We start from the raw sequence: 20149 nt of genomic DNA on the forward strand, positions 1-20149 counted from the left end.
AGACACAACCCATATAAATATAGTGATCAAGTCACATATACCAGCTGTAAATGCTCCAATAAGAATAAATGTTCTACAAGAACAATATCAAACTGCTAGTCACGCCTGCAGCGTGGTAAACAGATTGGTTCCCAAGATAAATCCTCGTAAATGAAAAGGAGCATATATTGATAATGGTCAAAACGAGGCAATATAGTTTTGTATGATCTCCAGAAGAGAAATTAAACATGACTAACGAAAATTCAGGTACCTGAGACAAATGAAGAGATCTCAATAAGTTATGTCATGTATGAAACAAAATGGAACCGATAAGAAAATTGACGTCGATGATATTATACATGCAAAGTAGCAGTTGATATAATAAATGAGAAAGAGGATCATGAAAGAAAGTCTATTGAAAAGTGTACACAAAGAAATGATTGGCCAAATCAGAAAGATGCAATAGACAAAGATATAAACTTCTTGTGAAATAGAGAAGTATTTGGACCAGTAGTCCATACACTAAAAGGTGTAAAACAAGTGAGATGTAAATAAACCGTTGCACACAAAGAAGGATCAATATGAAATTAATTGTGAAGAGACATAATTTCATGTGGTAGATGCAACTAGTTTTAAATTCCTTATAGTCTGGTAATAAAGGAAGAACTTGAATAAAACAATCCACTTGAAAAATGTTAATCCCTGAAAGTATAATCCATAAAGGATTGATGATATCAAAATCATGTTCCCGGGAACTCTGCATATTCGATCGAATTGAAACAAACTATTTTATGGGATATATGAAATATTAACAAATGTATCCATTTGTATTTATCAAGAGATTATAAATCAATAGAATCATGATTTGAATATAATCAAAACTCCTAAAGAGTTATAGAAAAATTATATTTTGGAAGAAAACTCTTGACAATACTATATTGTTTTTATGTATTATAAACTGGAGATCTAAAACTGAGATGTTATAATAAAGATCCTTAAAGTATTTTATTTAAGACGCTCGTATATGTTTGGTCCTGAAATACCATACGTAAGAGTGTTATTTAAGAAAATTATTAATCTTTTTCATTACTGAAAGATGTAATTTCATATGAAAAGAAAGAAAATCATAATAGTAACTTCTATAGTTACAAATGAATAATTCGTATGTACGAGACGAATTTCTATACGATTATATGTAAGAAATTTGGTTTGAAATCCAAATAGACCAATAAACTATTGTCTAAGTCAAAAGAGAATTATGGACAAGAAGTCTAAAGGCCCTAGATATCATAATAGAAATGAATAGAGTTTATTCTCTTAAGCTTAATTCTCTGAAGAGAGTTGATTGGAATGCATATCCTGAAGATATTGTTTCCAGGGAAAGAAATATGATAGTAAGTGTGGTTATACTCTTTTTCCTTATCATGGTTTTTTTTTAATCCCATTGGGTTTTTCCATGACAAGGTTTTAACGAGGCAACAAAGAACATACAAAAGATAGACAACCAAAGAGAATGTTACAATTCGAGAGATGGAAATCTATCATTGTTCTAAAGGTTCTATGACTACTCATTCGAGGGGGAGCTTACGTAGTTGTACTCTTTTTTACTTTTACTACGGTTTTTCCCATTGGGTTTTCCATGACTAGGTTTTTAACGAGGCACCACGTAATACAAGATGGATGATCAAGGGGGAGTGTTATAAATTAAGCATTGAAATGATCATCCACTTCTTTACCAAACTCAAGCACTATGATCATCCACTCCTTACCAACTCAAGCACTATGATCATCTACTCATCAAGCACTATGATCACCCACTCATTTACCAAATTAAGCACCATCTTTGTTATTTTATGTATTGTTGTTCACTATAAATATCATCACTCATCTCACTCTTTTGTACACCAAAAACAAGAACAAGAGTTTATAATCAAAGAATCATTACATTTTCTTCTTCCTTCTTATAATAAACTATCTCCCTTATACTAGTGTTATTTGCTTCCTACGGGTATTAAATTCTACTCTTATTTAAATTTCTCGATACTATAAATTATAAGTTATTTCATAACATTTAGCTTATTTTTTCATTACCAATAATTATAAACATATCGTTTGATAAAAATAAAAATAAAAAAAATGGTAAGATCATTCATCAGGAAGAAACAAGAATTGCAAAAGGATGAATATGTTTGTATTACCAATAATCTAATCTTTCTTTTACAAAAAGTCCATATTGTCCTCAATTCATGCAAAAACACTACGAATTGTCAAAGATCTTCAATGAGAAAATATCAGTGGAGCCTGACAATTATCAAAGATGAGATAGATATATTAAGGGAGCAAAGGCTTTGAGAGACACGAGGGAAAGAGCGATGATATTAGGGAGCAAGCCTTTGAGAGTCACGAGGGAATAGAGAAGTTTTGCGGATGTTATCGAGGGCACATAAGAGCATTACCACACGCTCCAGCCCCACTCCAAATCCACCGTGAGGCGGTGCACCATACCTGTAAACATGCAGCCACTTGTCAACTCAAACTCAACTCAACTCATAGTATGTGGATATGCAGTAGATCGATCAGTTTGTGGTTACCTGAATCCATCGATGTATGTGGATATTGTCTTGACATCAATGCCGCATTCTCTTGCACGCTTCTCCAAGAGTTCTGGGTCATGGATACGTTGAGCTCCTGACATGATCTCCTCTCCTATAAGAAAGAAACCTCAAATTTAGTGTATTATTATTAAATCAAGTGTACAAGTAACAACATAATTGGGTGACAAACTCGCACCTCTGATGAAGACATCGAATGAGTTGCTGTAGTTAGAATCGTCTTCACATGGCATCGTGTAGAACGGTCTGACAGCCGATGGATAGCGATGCAGCATGTAGAACTCTGTCTTGTACTTTTCCAGAACAAGCTGGCCAAGTTTCCTCTCAGATTCTGTATTTAAATCACCAAGAGGATCAACCTCCTCGCCAGCTTCCTGTCAAGATGACCCAATTATTATTATTATTATTATTCATACTCTTAACTCATCAAGTTGAATGCAAAAAAAAATCCAGTCATACCTTAAGCATTTGAATCCCTTGTGCAAAGGTTAGTCTCAATGTTTGCGGAAGAAACTACAAGTTTAGTGCCAAATCATCAATTTTCAATACAAAAGAAACTTTAAGTTTTTTTTCCTAAGAATCCAAACGATAGATAGATACCTTCAAAGATTGAAATGGGTATTGCTTTCTGACAGTTTCAAGTTCCTTTGGGCACCTTTCTTCTATTTTTGTGAATATGAACGGAAACAAGTCCCCCACAAGATCCATTATCTGCACAAAACAGGAAGCACTAATGGAGAGATTGAAATATTATCAATAATATTTTTTGAACACTTGGCGCACAATCATATAAACACACCTCAGAGTAGTGCATTCGTATCTCCATCTCCACATCAAGACCCACGAATTCACACAGGTGTCTATGAGTGAAAGAGTCTTCAGCTCTGAAAACAGGACCAACCTCAAAGACGCGACGCATGTCACCACATATCGCCATCTGCTTATGAAGCTGAGGAGACTGAGCCAGACAAGCAGGCTGCCCTTTGTAGTCCAACCTAAATACAGCGGAACCTCCTTCGCTACTGCCAGCAATCAATTTCGGTGTGTGGATTTCAAGAAACCCCTTGGATAGTAAGAATTCTCTGAACGCCTACACAAACAATTAAAAATCATGCATGCAAGGAACGTATCAGGATTAACACATGTATAATGACAAATCCTATCCTAAAATCCTCCATCAGGGCTTACAATTTGGACATGGCACTGAATACGGAAGAGGGCTTGATTAGCCGGTGTTCTGAGGTCAAGAAACCTATTATTGAAACGCGTGTCCTGAAGGACACGAGCAGCTGGTTTGCCAACCTGCAACAATCAATCATGGAAACAGCAGCGAAGATATTAAAAAAAAGCACATTAGCAGCTCTCCAAATCTTAAAAACATTATTATTCTCTACCTTGACAGATTTTTCAATATCTGCTTCACTTCGAGCAGCATCCTCCACAAGAAGTGGTAAATTTAGCGAGGATCTGCTGAGGCAGTACATTTTTGTGACATGTATTTCAACCTGCAACATTGTTATCGATGAGTTAATAATGTCACACTAATCAAAAGAATCAAAAGGAAAAGGAAACAAGAAGCAAACCTGCTGAGTGGTTCCTGTGAGAGGCTTCTTAGGGAGAGAGACGACACCGATAAGCTCAACAACGGATTCATGACTCAGCTGCTTGACAAATTTAAGCATGCTTGTACCAACTCGGGCCTCCTCCACGACGCATTGAACCCTGAATTCACTTTGCCTCAAGATCACAAACAATTTTTTACCGACTAAGCGATGATCGTGCACTCGACCTCTGATGGAAACCTCTGACCCCACAATCTCTTCAACCAAGTTGCTCACTTCAGTTAACTCTTTTCCTTCAACAGCCTCTCTCCAGCTTCTACCAGCAGCCGACTTAGGAGTCACGTCACCGTAGTTGCTGGAAAACGATTCATCCTCCTCCTCCAGAGGAAGAGGAAGAGAAGATGATGTGGCTTCTTCTCGTTCCTGTTTACGGGACAACTTCTCCAGTTTAGCGGCTCTCTTCTTTGCTGCTTTCTTGCTCATCTTCTCTTCGTTGGATGACGACATGATGCCTCCTTGGAAACCCTACACATTATATATTCCCCCCCATTCACTCACGAGAAAGATGACTTAAACCCTACTTTCTTGGTAATTCAAAAGTTTCAATTAACTAATATAAAAACTCTGAATTAGGATAATATAAAAAAAAAGAGACAAATATGAACAAGGAGAGGGAGAGAGAGAGAGAGAGATCTTACGGCGAGGATGGAGAAGCGCGACTGAGAAAGAAATAGGTTTAGGGTTTTTTTTGTGTGATCCCTTGTATAATAAAAAGTAAGTTGCCTAGCTAATTGAATAATGACATGTAAAAATTATTACAAAATAATAAATAAATAAAAAGAATTGAAAAGAAAAAATAGCAAAAGCAAAACAGGTTCCCATAATTTTTGTTTAGCATAAGAGGGAAGTTAAAGTTTTCAAATTACTAATTTTTTATAATTTTTTATAACTTCCTCATCACAAAGACGAAATATCCATTGATTTCGCAAGTTTTACGCTACTTTAACCGTTAGATGTTTAACGTAACCAACACTACAAACTAGAAAAATGAAGATTTCCAATCCAAGGTGTTCAAAGGAAAAAAAAGAATTCTCAATTCAAAAAAATATAAGAAAAACGAAGAATACAACAACAACATCAAAAGGCAAAATACAATCTGTCGCAATGGTAAATGATCTTAATTACACTATCAAAGATGAACATCACTAAAATAAAATAAAAATAGTTTGAATTAATAAAAACAAAAGAAAAAAATAGAAAAGAAAAATGCACCAAAAATGTTTCACAGTTACGTGTTAATTTACATAGTTAGTAGATAAAATCAAATTTTTTTTTTTTACTTTACCTCGCCGTCCGTTATTCTTTCAACACCTCCACGATCACCATTTAGTTTTTACGTCCTATATTCTATTATTTATAAGATTATTCCATTACTCTACAATTTAAAAGATCTCTCTTTTGTTTTTCATTTTTCTTCTTTATTTTTCATTTTGTGCTCGAGTGTAGCAAAAAAATTTATACAAATGTCTTGCCTATATTCATATTTATTTGTTTCCTTCTCAGTTTAACAATTTTAGTGCTCTCTAATTCTTTCTACATGATTCAGGTTGAAAATTGTATTTAAGTATTCTCCTATTCCGAAAACTTAATTCTTTCAAAGAAGAAGAAAAAGAAAATTCAAAAAATTGTAATCAACTTAGGTAACAGTAAGTATGTCTTAATTTACTATATACAAATTGATTATTTACAGATTTTTGCTTTTTTATAACCGAACATATTCAACTATTTTCAGTAAAAAAAATAAGCATATTCAACTATTTTTCAAATCTGTTTATTAATCTATTATATACAAGTTGACTATTTTATACATGTTTTCTTTGTTATCATTGAAGTTCCAGGTTGTTGATGACTGTTGAGGAAAAGGAAAACGATGGAGTAGAATCTAAAAATGAAAGTTCAAACAAAATATCCAAAAATGTATTTTTTACTTGGCATTTTATCTTTGTCCTGCATCTCAGATATTAAACTATTCAATATATACTTTCAATAAAAATTTAATGTTTTCATAATTTTTTCCTACTAATATTGTATTTAAATAAATATGTTTACTCCAAAAGTATATTGTTAAAGACTTATTTTAAAAACAAATATAGTAAAAGTGAATGGATTAGATGTAGTAAATTTAACTATATTTAATTTTTCTATAAAATTATTATCTATGTTCGTAAAAAATAATAATAATAATTGTTTTAACCCTTCTAAATATGTTGTTTGAATACAACACTTCTAATATTACGTCACCATTTTATCTAAATCCAGAATATTTAACTAAAATAATGTTTATTTTTGATTAAATGGGACGTTAGAATTTTATAAAGAAAATAATTAAAATGTAAATTATATCTTATTTTAAAAGCAGTATTATAATATTTACTTTTATGTGTTAGCATATATATTATTTTTATAGAAACAAGCTTTAAAAAACATGTATGTTGTATATATTTTTCAAAACTACATCATAGAAATTGTTTCAGTACTTCTAAGTTTATGTATTAATGTTTACCTAGGTTAAGAAAATATATAAATAAAATAATAATTTATTTTGATAGTCATTTTATGATCAAATACTTTAGAAGACATTAAAATTGACAGGTGCGTAGCACCGGAAATAATACTAGTTATCAAATAGGATAATACTATGTTATTATCAATAGAGCACAATAAAGAGTTGTCTTTATCTCGGTGACTCTTACTGGAGTAATAAAAAGAGAATGACAATCACTTTCAACTCACTGTGAAACGTGTAGTTTTACATTAATATGAAAATTATCTCCTCTGAGGTTCATTTATTTGAGAACCAAATCTGAAGTTTTATATGAAATTTTTTTAATCATCACGAAATAGATGTATTAATTTATTTTAGATCTTTACTGGTGTATATATTTTCTATATTTGTTTTATCGGTTCGTATTGTTTAGAACTCTTTGTCCCGAAGACTTGGTTATACAATTCAGCGACAAAAAAAGACACCAGGACTAACTTTATGTATTTGATTGTTTTATGTTCGTGGTTCCACTCTCCACTTGATTCGTTTAACATAAACCACATCATCAATGTGTACATCATTTTCTTCTCATTGAATTTATTAAATACAAATTAATCTACGTATTTGTTTTCTCTTTTTACACCATTATTGTAATAATTTAATAATTGAATTATTCAACAACGGCTATTCAACATTTTTGAAACTAAAACTCTAGCTCATGAATCTTATTGGCTTATTGTTCTGATCAATAATTACAAACATATGGTAAAAAGATCATTCATCAGGAAGAGACAAGATTTGCAAAAGGATGGATATGTTTGTACTAGTGATTCTTCTTCTTCTGATATTTTCCAACAAAGCAGTTTCTCAGAGTGAAGAAGGAGAGTTTGGTTTCAACGGTTACTTATACAACAGCTATGGAATTGCCAATCTTGACTCCAATGGCTTATTAACGCTCACAAACTCGACCAGCTACAAATCTGGTCAAGTTTTCTACAACTTACCAGTGCGGTTCAAGAACTCAAAAAACGGTACAGTCTCTTCCTTCTCCACCACCTTTGTTTTCGCTATAGTCCCAATATTCCTAGGCCATGGAATGGCTTTTGTCATCTGTCCCACCAGAGGCTTGCCCTATGGCTCATCATCCCAACATCTAGGACTGTTTAACTTGACCAACAATGGAGATCCCTCAAATCATATCGTAGCAGTTGAGTTTGATACCTTCCAAAACCAAGAGTTTGGTGACATAGATAGTAACCATGTCGGCATCGACATCAATGGCTTGCAATCAGAGATAGCTTCCACAGCAGGTTACTACAAAGAAGACGGTACTTTCAAAAACATGTCTCTTGCAAACAGTAAGCCGATACAAGCATGGGTTGAATATGATTCCTCAAGGAAACAGCTTAACGTCACGCTTCATCCTCCTCATCTCCCTAAGCCGAATATTCCATTACTTTCTCTAACCAAAGATTTGTCACCGTATCTCCTCGAGTCTATGTACGTTGGCTTCACTTCATCCAACGGCATGCTTCGTTCATCTCAATATGTTCTAGGCTGGACATTCAAGCTCAATGGGGAAGCTTCGAACCTAGATATATCTCGTCTCCCAAAACTTCCTGATGACGACAATCAAGAAAGTGGTCTGAAAAGGATCTTGGCCATTAGTTTGAGCTTAACGGGTTTCGCTGTGCTCGTCTTCTTGGCCATAAGTCTTACCCTTTTCTTGAAAAGGAAGAAGTTAATGGAAGTTCTCGAGGACTGGGAGGTTCAGTTTGGTCCGCACAGGTTTGCTTACAAAGATCTTTACGTTGCTACAAAGGGTTTCAAGAACAGCGAGCTTCTTGGTAAAGGAGGGTTCGGAAAAGTTTACTAAGGTACATTGCTGACGTCGAAGATAGATATCGCGGTGAAGAAAGTTTCAAATGATTCAAGACAAGGGATGAGAGAGTTCGTAGCAGAGATCGCCACCATTGGGCGTCTCAGACATGCTAATCTAGTTCGGCTTCTTGGTTACTGTAGACGCAAGGGGGAGCTTTATTTGGTCTACGACTGTATGCCAATGGGCAGTCTTGATAAGTTTCTCTACCACAAACAAGAACAGAGTCTTGACTGGTCACAAAGGTTCAAGGTTATCAAAGACGTAGCTTCTGGTCTTTGCTATTTGCACCAGCAATGGGTTCAAGTTATCATTCACAGGGACATTAAACCAGCAAACATTCTTCTCGATGAATCTATGAACGCAAAGCTTGGTGATTTTGGTCTTGCCAAGCTCTGTGATCATGGTATTGATCCGCAAACCTCTAACGTGGCGGGTACGTTTGGATACATCTCCCCAGAGCTGTCAAGAACCGGGAAGGCAAGCACAAGCTCTGATGTATTCGCGTTTGGAGTGTTGATGTTAGAGATAGCTTGCGGCCGAAGACCCGTCTTGCCACGAGCATCTTCGCCGAGCCAGATGGTTCTTACGGATTGGGTGCTAGATTGTTGGGAAGATGACATATTGCAAGTGGTTGATGAGAGGTTAAAACATGATGATAATACGTACCTCGAGGAGCAAATAACAATGATTCTGAAGCTTGGCTTGCTCTGTTCGCATCCGGTTGCTGCCATTAGACCGAGCATGTCTAGCGTTGTCCAGTTCTTGGACGGTGTGGCTCAGCTACCTCCTAACTTGTTTGACATTGTGAAAGCTCGAGAAATCGTTGGAGGCACTGAAGCCTTTGGTGAAGCAGCTAAGTCTCTTGTGCAGCCTAGTTCGGTCGCCATGGTGACGTTTACGGAACCTTTTACCTCACATGGTCGCTAAAACATCAAACTCGCAGAATCACACTCTTTCTTCATGTCACAGTTGTGTTTGAAAACTATTGTGTAACTCTCTACTTTTGTCCGAGTGTTTTTTCTACGAGAATGTCTATTTAGGGTGTGTTTCAGTCATTTTAAGGATCCGAGATTGCGAAATGTAAATGAGAATGAAAACAAATTGTTATTTTGAAGGGAAAGCAGATGACATCATCTCATATGATTCGAAAGATCCTAAGCAGAAACAAATGTATCATAAGCAAAGTGTAAAGGATGACGATGATGATATTACATGTAAAGGCCTTCAGGGACGCCTTCTTTCTTCTTGAACATAACCTTCTCCTTGGCTTTCTTGAAATCCGGATGCGTCACCTGAACAGACCACACATCAAACATTAGAGTTCGTGGCTACTAATTCCCAAGATGTGTGGTTTGAACCAAATGATTTAGACTCTTTACCTTCATACGACGCTCCCTGAGAGCAAGCAGACCAGCCTCAGTGCAAATAGCTTTGATATCAGCTCCTGAGAACTCGTCTTTTGTCATCACAAACTCTTCCAAGTTTACATCTTCCGAAAGAGTCATCTTTGATGTGTGTATCTGTTTTAAACAAAGACACTCAAGCTCAAATGACAAGAAACTTTTTAACAAGCAATTGATTTTGATTTCTCGGCATAAGTAATTACCTGGAAGATGCGTCTTCTCGTTTTGATATCTGGTAGTGGGAACTCGATCTTCCTATCAATACGTCCAGGTCGAAGAAGTGCTGGGTCAAGACTCTCGATTCTGTTTGTAGCAAGGATGACTTTAACATCTCCTCTTGAATCAAAACCATCAAGCTGGTTCAGAAGCTCCAACATAGTTCTTTGGATCTCACGCTCACCTCCTGAGTTCGCATCATACCTGTTTCAATTTCAACCTTTAATCAGATACTATCTCTGATGATCAGTAGGGTTATATGGATCATGTTTGTGAGTTAGTTTGACTCACCGCTTGGTACCAACAGCATCAATCTCGTCAATGAAGACGATTGATGGTGAAAGGTCATCAGCGACTCTGAAAAGCTCCCTCACGAGCTTGGGACCATCTCCCAAATACTTCTGAATCAGTTCACTACCAACAACTCTCAAGAAAGTAGCTGATGTAGAATTGGCCACCGCCTGAAACAAAACAAAGATACAAGTCACTACCACATTGTTCAAACAAAAGCTAAGCAACCAAACTGCAGCAATTAAATGTATATGACCTAGACAAACAAAACAAGTGATTCATATATCTTCATCCTTGAGGAAAATATTCTTGCCATGATCTAATTTCAGAAATGTAGGTAACCAGCACAACAAAGGTTTGGACTTTTTCAAATATTTCTGCTTAGAGCACGGCCTAACAAGTTTTTTAAGCTAGATAACAAGAGAAACTCTGTTGCAATCATACTATAGATTCATCTAAACAAGTCACTGAATGTAAATGAAACCTTAAATAAGAAACTAATATATAATCTTAACAGATAAATACTACATGTTAGATTAAAGATAGAAAGTTCAAACCTTAGCAAGCAGAGTCTTCCCAGTTCCAGGCTCACCATACAAAATAACACCCTTGGGCGGCTTAATACCAATATCCTCATACAACTCAGGATGAGTCAAAGGCAACTCAACAGCCTCCTTAATCTCCTGAATCTGAGCTTCTAACCCTCCAATATCAGCATAAGACTCCAAAGGCGCCTTCTCAACTTTCATCACAGACACCATCGGATCCACTTCATCTTGCAGTATCCCAACAACAGAAAGAACCTAAACCACAAAAAACCCCCAATTAAAACCACATCTCATCAAAAGATCCAATCTTTTCAAAACCCTAATTTCACAATACCTTATTGTGCATCAAGATCGAGCAACCAGGCTCGAGCTGATCTTTATCAACGAACGACAAGATCCCAACGTAATACTCAGGCCCCACGGAAGACGATACGATTGCGTGATTCTCATCGATCAACTCCTCGAGGTTCCCGACGCTCATCGGCGTCCCACGGAGATCATCGACCTTAGATCTATCTTCCTCCGCCTTCTCCTCCTGAGGCTTCAGCCTCTCCTGATTCGCTACGAACTCTTCCTCCATCAGGAGATAGTCCTTGATCCGCTCCATCTTCAGCAGCCTGAGCTTGCACTTAGTGGAAGGAGTCACCGTCGGGAGCCTCGCCGCCGCCTCGGGTCCTTTTTGGCGACGCTGCTTCCTCCCGACGCGGGACGGTGGTGCCGCCGGCTCGAACTTCTTCTCTTTCTTATCGCCGCCATCGGGCTTCTTGTCTCCTTGGCGATTCAAACCTCCGGATGGTCCTTGACCCATGATTGCTTCTTCTCCGAGAGAGCTTTGCCTTTTGTGTTTCTCTCTTTGTACTGAGATTCTTGGCTTTGGGAAGAAGATATCTTTTTTATCTAATTCATTTTTTTAATAACTAATAATCAGATTTTGGGCCTATATATGTATTAGGCCCAAAAAGGAATCGAGCTACGTAAAACAAGGCCCATATAATTTGAAGTTACCCTTCCGAAGCGTAACCAAACCTAAAGAGACCACCATGAAGTTTACTACGTAAACTGAAACCATTTAATAAATCTTTATTATTGTTTATTGTTGTTACATGATAATAGTATACTGTACAAAGATAATATATGGTACTATATATATTTATAGATCATTGAACTCATTCATATTCACTCGCAGTGCACCCACTCGAGTGTTTCTTGAAGGAGCATCCCATTTATACATGAAATATTCCCCGTGAAATTGCTTGTTGAGGACATAGACTCCCTCTTCTTTTGCGATCCACCTACATACATTAGGGTCCATTCCAGTACACGTACCATCTATAAAATCTTTGTCCGGAAGAAACGCATTAAAAACCACATGGTGTTTGTAATTTGGTCCCTGCATGCAGAAACATAAGATATAAATTAATCTGATCTATTTTAATTTCTACTACAAGCAAATATATATTACATATATTGAAAATGTATAAAACCTTTAAAATGTATATTTCACCTGCCATAGATCACACCAATACAGAGTCTTTAGGTTGATGGTAAATTTAAATTGAAAATTTTCGCCGATATTAAGATAAGTAATCGGAAAATCATGACTTCCGCTCTTGCAATGAACCTTGAGTTTTTTCTGAAACCCTAGCTGGTTTACAATTTCAATATTGAATTTTCTGAAGAGAGGAGGCATCAAATAAGAGTTTATAGAATCAACAGAAAGGAGGACAAGAAAAAAACATAGTAAATATTTTCCCATCTTATTTTTTTTTTCTATCAGACGTATAATAAATATTTGTACCGAGTACCACAATAAATCTATTTGTAAAATATATATACAGAAAAACGTACGACTAAATTTGTCCATACATTAAATATTGTGTTGATCAAAGTCCATACATTAAATACTTTTACTCTATTTTATTGCATTTATGAATCATTCAATTAAAAAGCAAGTCTTTTTTTTTTTACTACATTTAAAAAGCAAGTTTATATCGTATTAGAGCATCCCAATCCCTCTTTATATTTTACTTTAAAATAGAGTGGAAAATGGAGTAATCACAAAATAAAAACACTACTCTATAAATGGAGTAATGGAGTAATATTCTATTTTTGTTAATTACTCCATTTTAGATTAAAATATAGAGTAAATATGGAAATGTGCTTAATATGCATACACATATTTGAACTAATTGGTTATTGTTATTCCATTAGTTTCTTTACTATAGAAATAGGCTGTAACTTTTTTTTTTTTACTTTAATTCATTTGCTATAGATTTATTTTGAAAAATATTCAAAGCATTTAATAAAAGCTAGAAAATATGATTTTCGTAGCTAATCTTATATATTAAAACAGAAATCACATTTTTTTTCATGTGAGATTTTTTAAATTGGACCTTCTATTAGATAATTACTTTGATGAAATTTTATATTTGCATAATAATATCATAACAATAATTGTGGTTGCATTTTAGTCTTTTATTTTCCTAAACAACTAAGCAAACCAATTGTTAACCAGATTTTTTCCTGATTTCCTTCCTAACCATATGCTTCTTCTTTTTTTTATCGTGTGATATATTCTTTAAATTTAATTGTAGCTATTTAATTAAAAAGGAACATTATTAAACGTATCCTTTCATCTAGAGTTCAAGAGAACTATAATACACATTATTCATATAGCCATGATTTAATATCTTCATCTTTTTATTTGAGATACAAATAAATATTTATAAGCACATTCTAACAAAATACTTTTAGAAATAATTCAGAATCATTTTAAAATTTACTTACAACAAGTAATTAATTTAAATTTTAATTATAATAAACTATAACTAGAAATTAAAATTTAATTTATTTTTTATTTATATATATTTTTTTAAAAATATTTAAATATTATTAACTATATTTTAATGATAATGAAAATTTAAATGATAAATTTTCTAAAATACATTTTACAAATATTTTAAAAAGATTTTTTTAGAAAGATTCATTTCTATTTCCAATTAAAAAATAAAACTATTTTACTCAAATGAGTGTATTTCAAGTAATTTCTCAAATAATATCACTACTACAAAATTATTTTGAAGTACAATATATTCTAGCTAATTTAAAAGAAAAATTGTTGTTTTTAACAGTATCTCAAAAAACAATTATTGAAGTTAAATTAAATTGGATCTATATAAAAACATTTGTCATAAAAAAATATTAGGTAAAATAATATTCTTACATAATAATGTTTTCAAAATAAATTTTGTTACATAAGTACAAAAATTATAAAATTTATAGTGATAATATATAAGTCACATAAACATAGATATTATAGAAATATAATACTAAATTACATTAAGTTATTGATAAATTTTGTTATATAAATTTAAAATATTTTAACTTAGAAAGAAAAAATCCGCACGGATGTGCGGGTCGAGATCTAGTATATTTTATTTTCTAACTTTTTGGTTGTAGATTTATTTTTCAAGCCTAAAACATGATTGTTTTAATAAAATGCTTTTAAAAAAATGGCTGTCTAAGATATTTACAACCCTTCAAATCACCCCTATACTTGTCTAAACAAATAGAAAATGGTATTAGTGTGCGATTGTTTAACTGGTAATTTTTATTGATCAGTAAAATATTTCCTGATTTGGGATTTATTCGGATAAACATTCTAGACTTTTCTGGAAAATCGTTTTCGAACTTTACTACCCATGTGGTGTTGTCCTGTTCTATTAAAAAATAAAATTAACTGAGTAGTGATAGTTTAATGGTAATCTTTTGGAGTTTGGTGTGTATCTACATCAATTTTGAGCTTAATTTTTTAAAAAAATTAAATTATCACTACTTAGTTAATATGAATTTGGGTTTCAGCCCTAATGGTTAACATGATGGACCGTAGCAAATGACCGATTTACTTTTAGTCAGAACCATAAGGTATTCTAAACTCGAATTATATTATATGGTACGATTTTGAAGTAATCCACTATGTAGCATAAAATGTGCCGGATGACCAATAGAACATATCAAAGAAAAACAATCTGTAATTTTGTATTTCTTATTTGCAAGTTTCTGTAATGCCATTTTATATAAATAAATAAAGTTAGTTGTTACAAAAACTATGTAAAGGATCTATTTTCTACATCTTGGGATTTTGTTTAATAACATACTCGAACAGACTGAAGTAATTCGATAGTGAAACATCATCCCACTTGTAGTTTATATTTAAAAATTAAAACATGATTGATTAGAAACATATTTCGTCATAATCATAGAATTATTTATATACCTTAAGAGTTAAAATAGTAATTCTACCAATTAATCAAATATATTCCTTTCGTTTCATTTTAATTGTCCTTTTATGCACATAGATTAAAAAATATATAATTTTGTATATTTTCAAAAAAAAATACAATTACCTATACATCTAATCATATTTCAACCAATAGAAAAATAAAAGGGTGAATCTTATTAATAAATTTTGCATTGAAATTCTAAAACGATTTTTATTTCAAAAGAAAAAATTTTCTTACAACGATTAAATCGAAAGGAAGGGACTAGTAATATGTAACTCCTATCACATCAACTCTGATATTTGTAGCAGTTGTACTCTACCTCCCTACATAGAAGCGACGGCATAACTTATTTGATAATTGTAGATCTGGAATAAAAGTTATTTAATTTGATAATTTATCCAAAGCGACAGCATAACGGTTTCAATATTAAGAATTGACCACCCAAAAACAAGTTATCCACTTGTACGATATATATTTATACATGATTAAATTCATATTCATTCGCAGGTGCAACCTCTGAAGTGTTTCTTGTGGGAGCATCCCATTTATACATGAAATATTCTCCGTGAAATTTCTTGTTGAGGACATAGGCTCCATCTTCCTTTGCGATCCACATACATACATTAGGGTGCATTCCAGTACATGTACCATCTATAAAATCTTTGTCCGGAAGAAACGCATCAAAAACCACATGGTGTTTGTAATTTGGGCCCTGAAACATAATTATATATATTATGTAAGAGCTTGCATTTACATATGTCGAGAAAATGTATAAACATCTTTCACCTGCCACAAATTGCACCAATATAGAGTAGTTAGGAGGATTGTAAATTTAAATTGAAAACTTTCGCCGATATTAAGATACGTAATCGGAAAATCATGACTTCCGCTCTTGCAATGAACCTTGAGTTTCTTGTTAAACCCTAACTTGTTTACGATTTCAACATTGAATTTTCTGAATAGAGGAGGCATCAACGAGTTTATAGAATCAAAGGAAATGAGGATAACAAAAAAAAAGTAAATATTTTCCCATTTTTTTCTCAGATGTATAATATAGATGTTTTGTGACGAATATGACAGTAAATCTGTCACTCATATATATATATACAAAAAATAAGAACGAATATATTTGCCCATCCATTAAATACTTTGACTGCGTTTTATATTTAATGTGATATACTTGCCTAGTTGGTTGTTTTCACCGGTTTGACTAGTTAAATATTTCCTGGTTTGGGATTTACTCCTTCCTATAAACTGTGTAACTGCAAAAATCAATCTTCGAAGGTTCTAAACGGTGATCAATCTTCTAACTGCAAAATAATTTCTTATCATTCCTTATATTTTATACCATTTATAAAAAATATTTGTTACCTATGATTCTTTTACATTCTTTAACATTTAAGGAATAATAGATTACAATTATTCTTTATCAAATTAAGAGAAGAATACTTTTCTTACATTCTTTTATTCATCATATTCTTCTAATGATTATCGGTTAGAGCCTAAATGACTAAAATTTAACTTATTCATAAATAATGAAAGCCATTAGTGAAATAAAACTTATTCATAACCAACTAGAGTATTTCTCGAATTCTAGAGAATGATAATCACACTTATAGATCAAACCAAACCTCAGTGATGTATGTTATACAGAAACAAAACGTTTTCGTATTATATCCATAAGCAATTGAGATCAATACAAGATCGAAGGAAGTTCATGTTGTTGTCCAAAATGTGTGTTAGAGTATTTTAAATAAAAAGTAGATATCTACCCGCGCAACCGCACATGTTTTTGTTTTCATTTATTTTTATATAAATATTTTGTTTTCAATTCTAAATTGGTATATATTATAATCTATATGTGTCTATCAATTTTTAAAACATAATAAGTTTACTATATATTTTTTTCATTTAATAGATTGTTTCAAACTTTCACATGTATTTGTATATTCTTATATATATATATTTTCGGATTATTATTTCATTATTAAAATCATAACTATATATATAAAGATTAGTAAAATATTGTTTTATTGTCATATTCAAAGATATTGTAACATTTCACAAATTTAGAAAATTTTTAAAAAATTAAACTTTTCGCTTCATAGATTTTTATATTATCGAGTAAATAATTAAACATTTAGTTTTTGTTTAATTTTTAAAATAAACTATATAGTTTAAAATTTGTTTTCATTGGTTTAAGGTAGTAAAGATTAATCATTGTTAGATAATATGATTTTTGTTATTTTAAAAAAAATCTTTATAATTTTAAAAGTTAAAATCGACAAATATTTAAATATTTAGCATATAGAGGTATAGTATTACAACATTAAATTATACCTATTTAATTTATATTATCTATAAATTCAATGGATCATCTATTGTTTAAATCTAATTATTGATAGCCCAATAAAAATTTCTGGTACGCCCAAAATTTAAATGATAAGATTAAATATTAAATGTAACATTACTTTCTAGAAATAGGTCCATTATGTCCATTTTTAAAAAAAAATCACACATGAATCAATGTTGTGACTTCTGTTTTAATATATAAGATGTCATAACAATACATTTTAAATCAAAATCTTATTTTCAGATAAAATTCTTAATGAAAATCCTTTAAATAAAAAACTATGTAATGCATTATCATTATAGTGTCGCAACAATATATTTTAATTAATGTTTTTTTATCATTTTATGTCCATGAGTACATCACATATATTAACAGGTTTGTATATATAGATATATAAATTTAATAACAAACAAAACATTTTATTATTAGTGGAAAAGTTTAAAAGTGAAACATGGAGATTTATGAAAGCTATTATGAATTAGTATTTGTTTATGCATAAAACAACAAGATTAATTTATAATCATACAATTAGCAAGAGAAATTTCTTCACCACCCAGTTTCCCATTTCTCTAGTAATAAGTCTTCACCAATAGCAGAGTTCCAAAGATAAAGCCCATCAGTTTTAGCGGTCCAAACGCATTTTTCCCAACCGCATCTATGAAACAAGATTACATCATCCCAAAACACTTTCACATTCATATGACCATCATCTTTACTCAAGTAGCACCAAAATAACGTTGAGTGAAGCATATTTTCTCCAAAATTCCAAGAAAATCTATCTCCCAGATGCAGATTTTGTTCGCCTAAGTCGTCGTCTTTAGATTTACAATGGACGAAGAGAGTTTCACTGGTGATTAAACCGTTGACCACCGTGATTTGCCAGTCAGAAATCTTCGGGACTATGATGTCTCTGGTGGTCGTGCTGCTTGCTAATACACGATCATGAAATGTTAAAACAAGATATATAAAAATGGCTAAGAGAAACTGTTTGATGTTGTTCATGCTTTTGTTTCTAGTAAACATTTGTGAAGAATTGTTTTTGTTGCTTTGGTTATATAATGGAAGAGCGAAACGGTAATTGACGTTTAATTAACTTATCAACTCTGAAGTTATTGCATTGCATTAACGATTAAATCAATTACGTGATCATTGACGGGTAATCATTTTTAAGCTTAAAGGTCGGCCTTCTCTATGAAAACAAAAAAGTTAGCTTAAAATTTTTGTGATCCAGTTAGTATCATCGAAATCTATAGTCGAACAAAATTAAATTATATAAGTTAGTATAGATTAGGATGTCAAAACTATAACTCAAATGTTTATGTAATTATGTCAAAACAAATTATTTTCCTTAGGTTTCAGCATGGTGGGGGTATTTATTTCTAAGAAAAATAGTATTTCCTGAGCCTCCTTTAGTTAAACTAAACGCTTGATTTTTTTTTTTTGTCACACAAACGCTTGATTTATTATTGTTATTTAAAGTATAAAGTAAGTACCATTAACGTTGTACGTTACATTATTAGAATATAAAATATTGGATCACTGGAGTGTTTGAAGAACACCTTTTCGAAAAATGATTTCAGTTTTCTTCTTAAAAACAATACCAAAAATTAATCAATACGTCGATAAAAAAAATAATTTAATCAATACAATTAAGTACATTGTAGTTAGTCAATTCTAAGAATACAATAACACGAATCCAAATATTCGAAGCAGTCTACATAGTGAATTTCGCACTATTCAAGTTTATATAGAAAAAGGAAAAACAAATCTAGACGGACAGAAAAATCAAGACACTTCATAAATTAAATAGCTTTCGCTCGGCTGTACTTTTTGATATGCTAAACAAACTAAAATTGATATAACCAAATTACGATTAATTTGGTTGAATTTTTTATTTATTATTATTTGATTAGGATATATCCACAAAGAATTCAGTAAAGAATTCATAAAGTTTAGTAACAGCTATAAAGCATATAATATCACATCTTTTTTGCCAAAAAATAATATCACATCTTATTCTCATATCATGAGTAATTAATCTTGGACATGGTTATATTTTCTTTGATTTGGGTTAAACTCGAACCCCTAAAGGATCCCTCGAAATAACATCAATTAGATATTACGGTGAACCTCCGTTGTAGATGACTGCTTGTAGCCTACAAAATTGAGATCAAAACAAGATCAAAGGAAATATTTCTGGTACAACCTCGTACAAAAGTAGCACAACTGACATAACCGGACCGGTTGGGTATTGCTGCTAGGCACACTCATATATGATATATATATAAACGATGAATTTTTCTGATTTATATTTTAAAATTATTTGACAGAATTGTTTGGAATAGCTTTGGATGTGATTGTTTGACGCTGGAAGTTCCAAAGACTATGATATGAAATAAAAATAATACAAAATCGCAATTTCTGTAAAATTTTGTTTGGCGAAGTTAACATTTCTCAGTTCTCATCATTAAAAAA

At 32.3% G+C, this 20149-nt stretch overlaps 5 protein-coding genes and 1 long non-coding RNA gene across 6 annotated transcripts; 2 read left to right on the forward strand and 4 right to left on the reverse strand.

The window, feature by feature from the left end:
• Positions 1-2342: 2342 nt before the first annotated feature.
• LOC106342933 (aspartate--tRNA ligase 1, cytoplasmic) lies at positions 2343-4909 on the reverse strand. The gene is made up of 10 exons (XM_013782004.1): positions 4852-4909; positions 4175-4678; positions 3986-4096; positions 3780-3893; positions 3391-3681; positions 3192-3302; positions 3051-3104; positions 2770-2965; positions 2571-2685; positions 2343-2484 (listed from the first exon to the last, which is right to left on the reverse strand). The coding sequence occupies exons 2-10, from the start codon at positions 4658-4660 to the stop codon at positions 2358-2360; spliced, it is 1605 nt and encodes a 534-aa protein (XP_013637458.1). The 5' UTR covers positions 4661-4678; positions 4852-4909; the 3' UTR covers positions 2343-2357.
• A 2575-nt stretch (positions 4910-7484) lies between these two features.
• On the forward strand, positions 7485-9628 carry LOC106312032 (L-type lectin-domain containing receptor kinase V.9-like). The gene has a single exon (XM_013749405.1). It carries the CDS (start codon positions 7507-7509, stop codon positions 8572-8574), a length of 1068 nt encoding a protein of 355 aa, XP_013604859.1. The 5' UTR covers positions 7485-7506; the 3' UTR covers positions 8575-9628.
• Positions 8641-9507, forward strand: LOC106329875 (L-type lectin-domain containing receptor kinase V.9-like). Its single transcript, XM_013768487.1, has one exon. It carries the CDS (start codon positions 8641-8643, stop codon positions 9505-9507), a length of 867 nt encoding a protein of 288 aa, XP_013623941.1.
• A 37-nt stretch (positions 9629-9665) lies between the features above and the next one.
• LOC106312023 (26S proteasome regulatory subunit 4 homolog A) lies at positions 9666-11916 on the reverse strand. The gene is made up of 6 exons (XM_013749393.1): positions 11373-11916; positions 11048-11293; positions 10491-10660; positions 10187-10403; positions 9960-10100; positions 9666-9872 (listed from the first exon to the last, which is right to left on the reverse strand). Exons 1-6 carry the CDS (start codon positions 11844-11846, stop codon positions 9789-9791), a joined length of 1332 nt encoding a protein of 443 aa, XP_013604847.1. The 5' UTR covers positions 11847-11916; the 3' UTR covers positions 9666-9788.
• A 3770-nt stretch (positions 11917-15686) lies between these two features.
• LOC106302962 lies at positions 15687-16359 on the reverse strand. The gene is made up of 2 exons (XR_001262464.1): positions 16108-16359; positions 15687-16033 (listed from the first exon to the last, which is right to left on the reverse strand). It is a non-coding gene; the product is annotated as an uncharacterized LOC106302962 (long non-coding RNA).
• Positions 16360-18220: 1861 nt separating this feature from the next.
• On the reverse strand, positions 18221-18676 carry LOC106303625. The gene has a single exon (XM_013739917.1). The coding sequence runs from the start codon at positions 18674-18676 to the stop codon at positions 18221-18223; it is 456 nt and encodes a 151-aa protein (XP_013595371.1).
• Between the last annotated feature and the right edge of the window lie 1473 nt (positions 18677-20149).

This window comes from Brassica oleracea, chromosome C1 (genome assembly GCF_000695525.1).
Source record: "Brassica oleracea var. oleracea cultivar TO1000 chromosome C1, BOL, whole genome shotgun sequence".
NCBI classification, from domain to species: Eukaryota; Viridiplantae; Streptophyta; class Magnoliopsida; order Brassicales; family Brassicaceae; genus Brassica; species Brassica oleracea.

Bases quoted from the DNA above. Each gene is read 5' to 3' on its own strand.
- LOC106329875 (XM_013768487.1), top strand. From the start codon at position 8,641: ATGAGAGAGTTCGTAGCAGAGATCGCCACCATTGGGCGTCTCAGACAT.
- LOC106303625 (XM_013739917.1), bottom strand. From the start codon at position 18,676: ATGAACAACATCAAACAGTTTCTCTTAGCCATTTTTATATATCTTGTT.
- LOC106312032 (XM_013749405.1), top strand. From the start codon at position 7,507: ATGGATATGTTTGTACTAGTGATTCTTCTTCTTCTGATATTTTCCAAC.
- LOC106312023 (XM_013749393.1), bottom strand. From the start codon at position 11,846: ATGGGTCAAGGACCATCCGGAGGTTTGAATCGCCAAGGAGACAAGAAG. The intron at 11,294-11,372 runs GTATTGTGAAAT...TTTGTGGTTTAG, and splicing joins CGATCTTGATGCACAATAAG to GTTCTTTCTGTTGTTGGGAT. The intron at 9,873-9,959 runs GTAAAGAGTCTA...TGGTCTGTTCAG, and splicing joins TCAGGGAGCGTCGTATGAAG to GTGACGCATCCGGATTTCAA.
- LOC106342933 (XM_013782004.1), bottom strand. From the start codon at position 4,660: ATGTCGTCATCCAACGAAGAGAAGATGAGCAAGAAAGCAGCAAAGAAG. The intron at 3,303-3,390 runs GTGTGTTTATAT...TGTTTTGTGCAG, and splicing joins TACGAATGCACTACTCTGAG to ATAATGGATCTTGTGGGGGA. The intron at 2,485-2,570 runs GTAACCACAAAC...GCATGTTTACAG, and splicing joins ACATACATCGATGGATTCAG to GTATGGTGCACCGCCTCACG.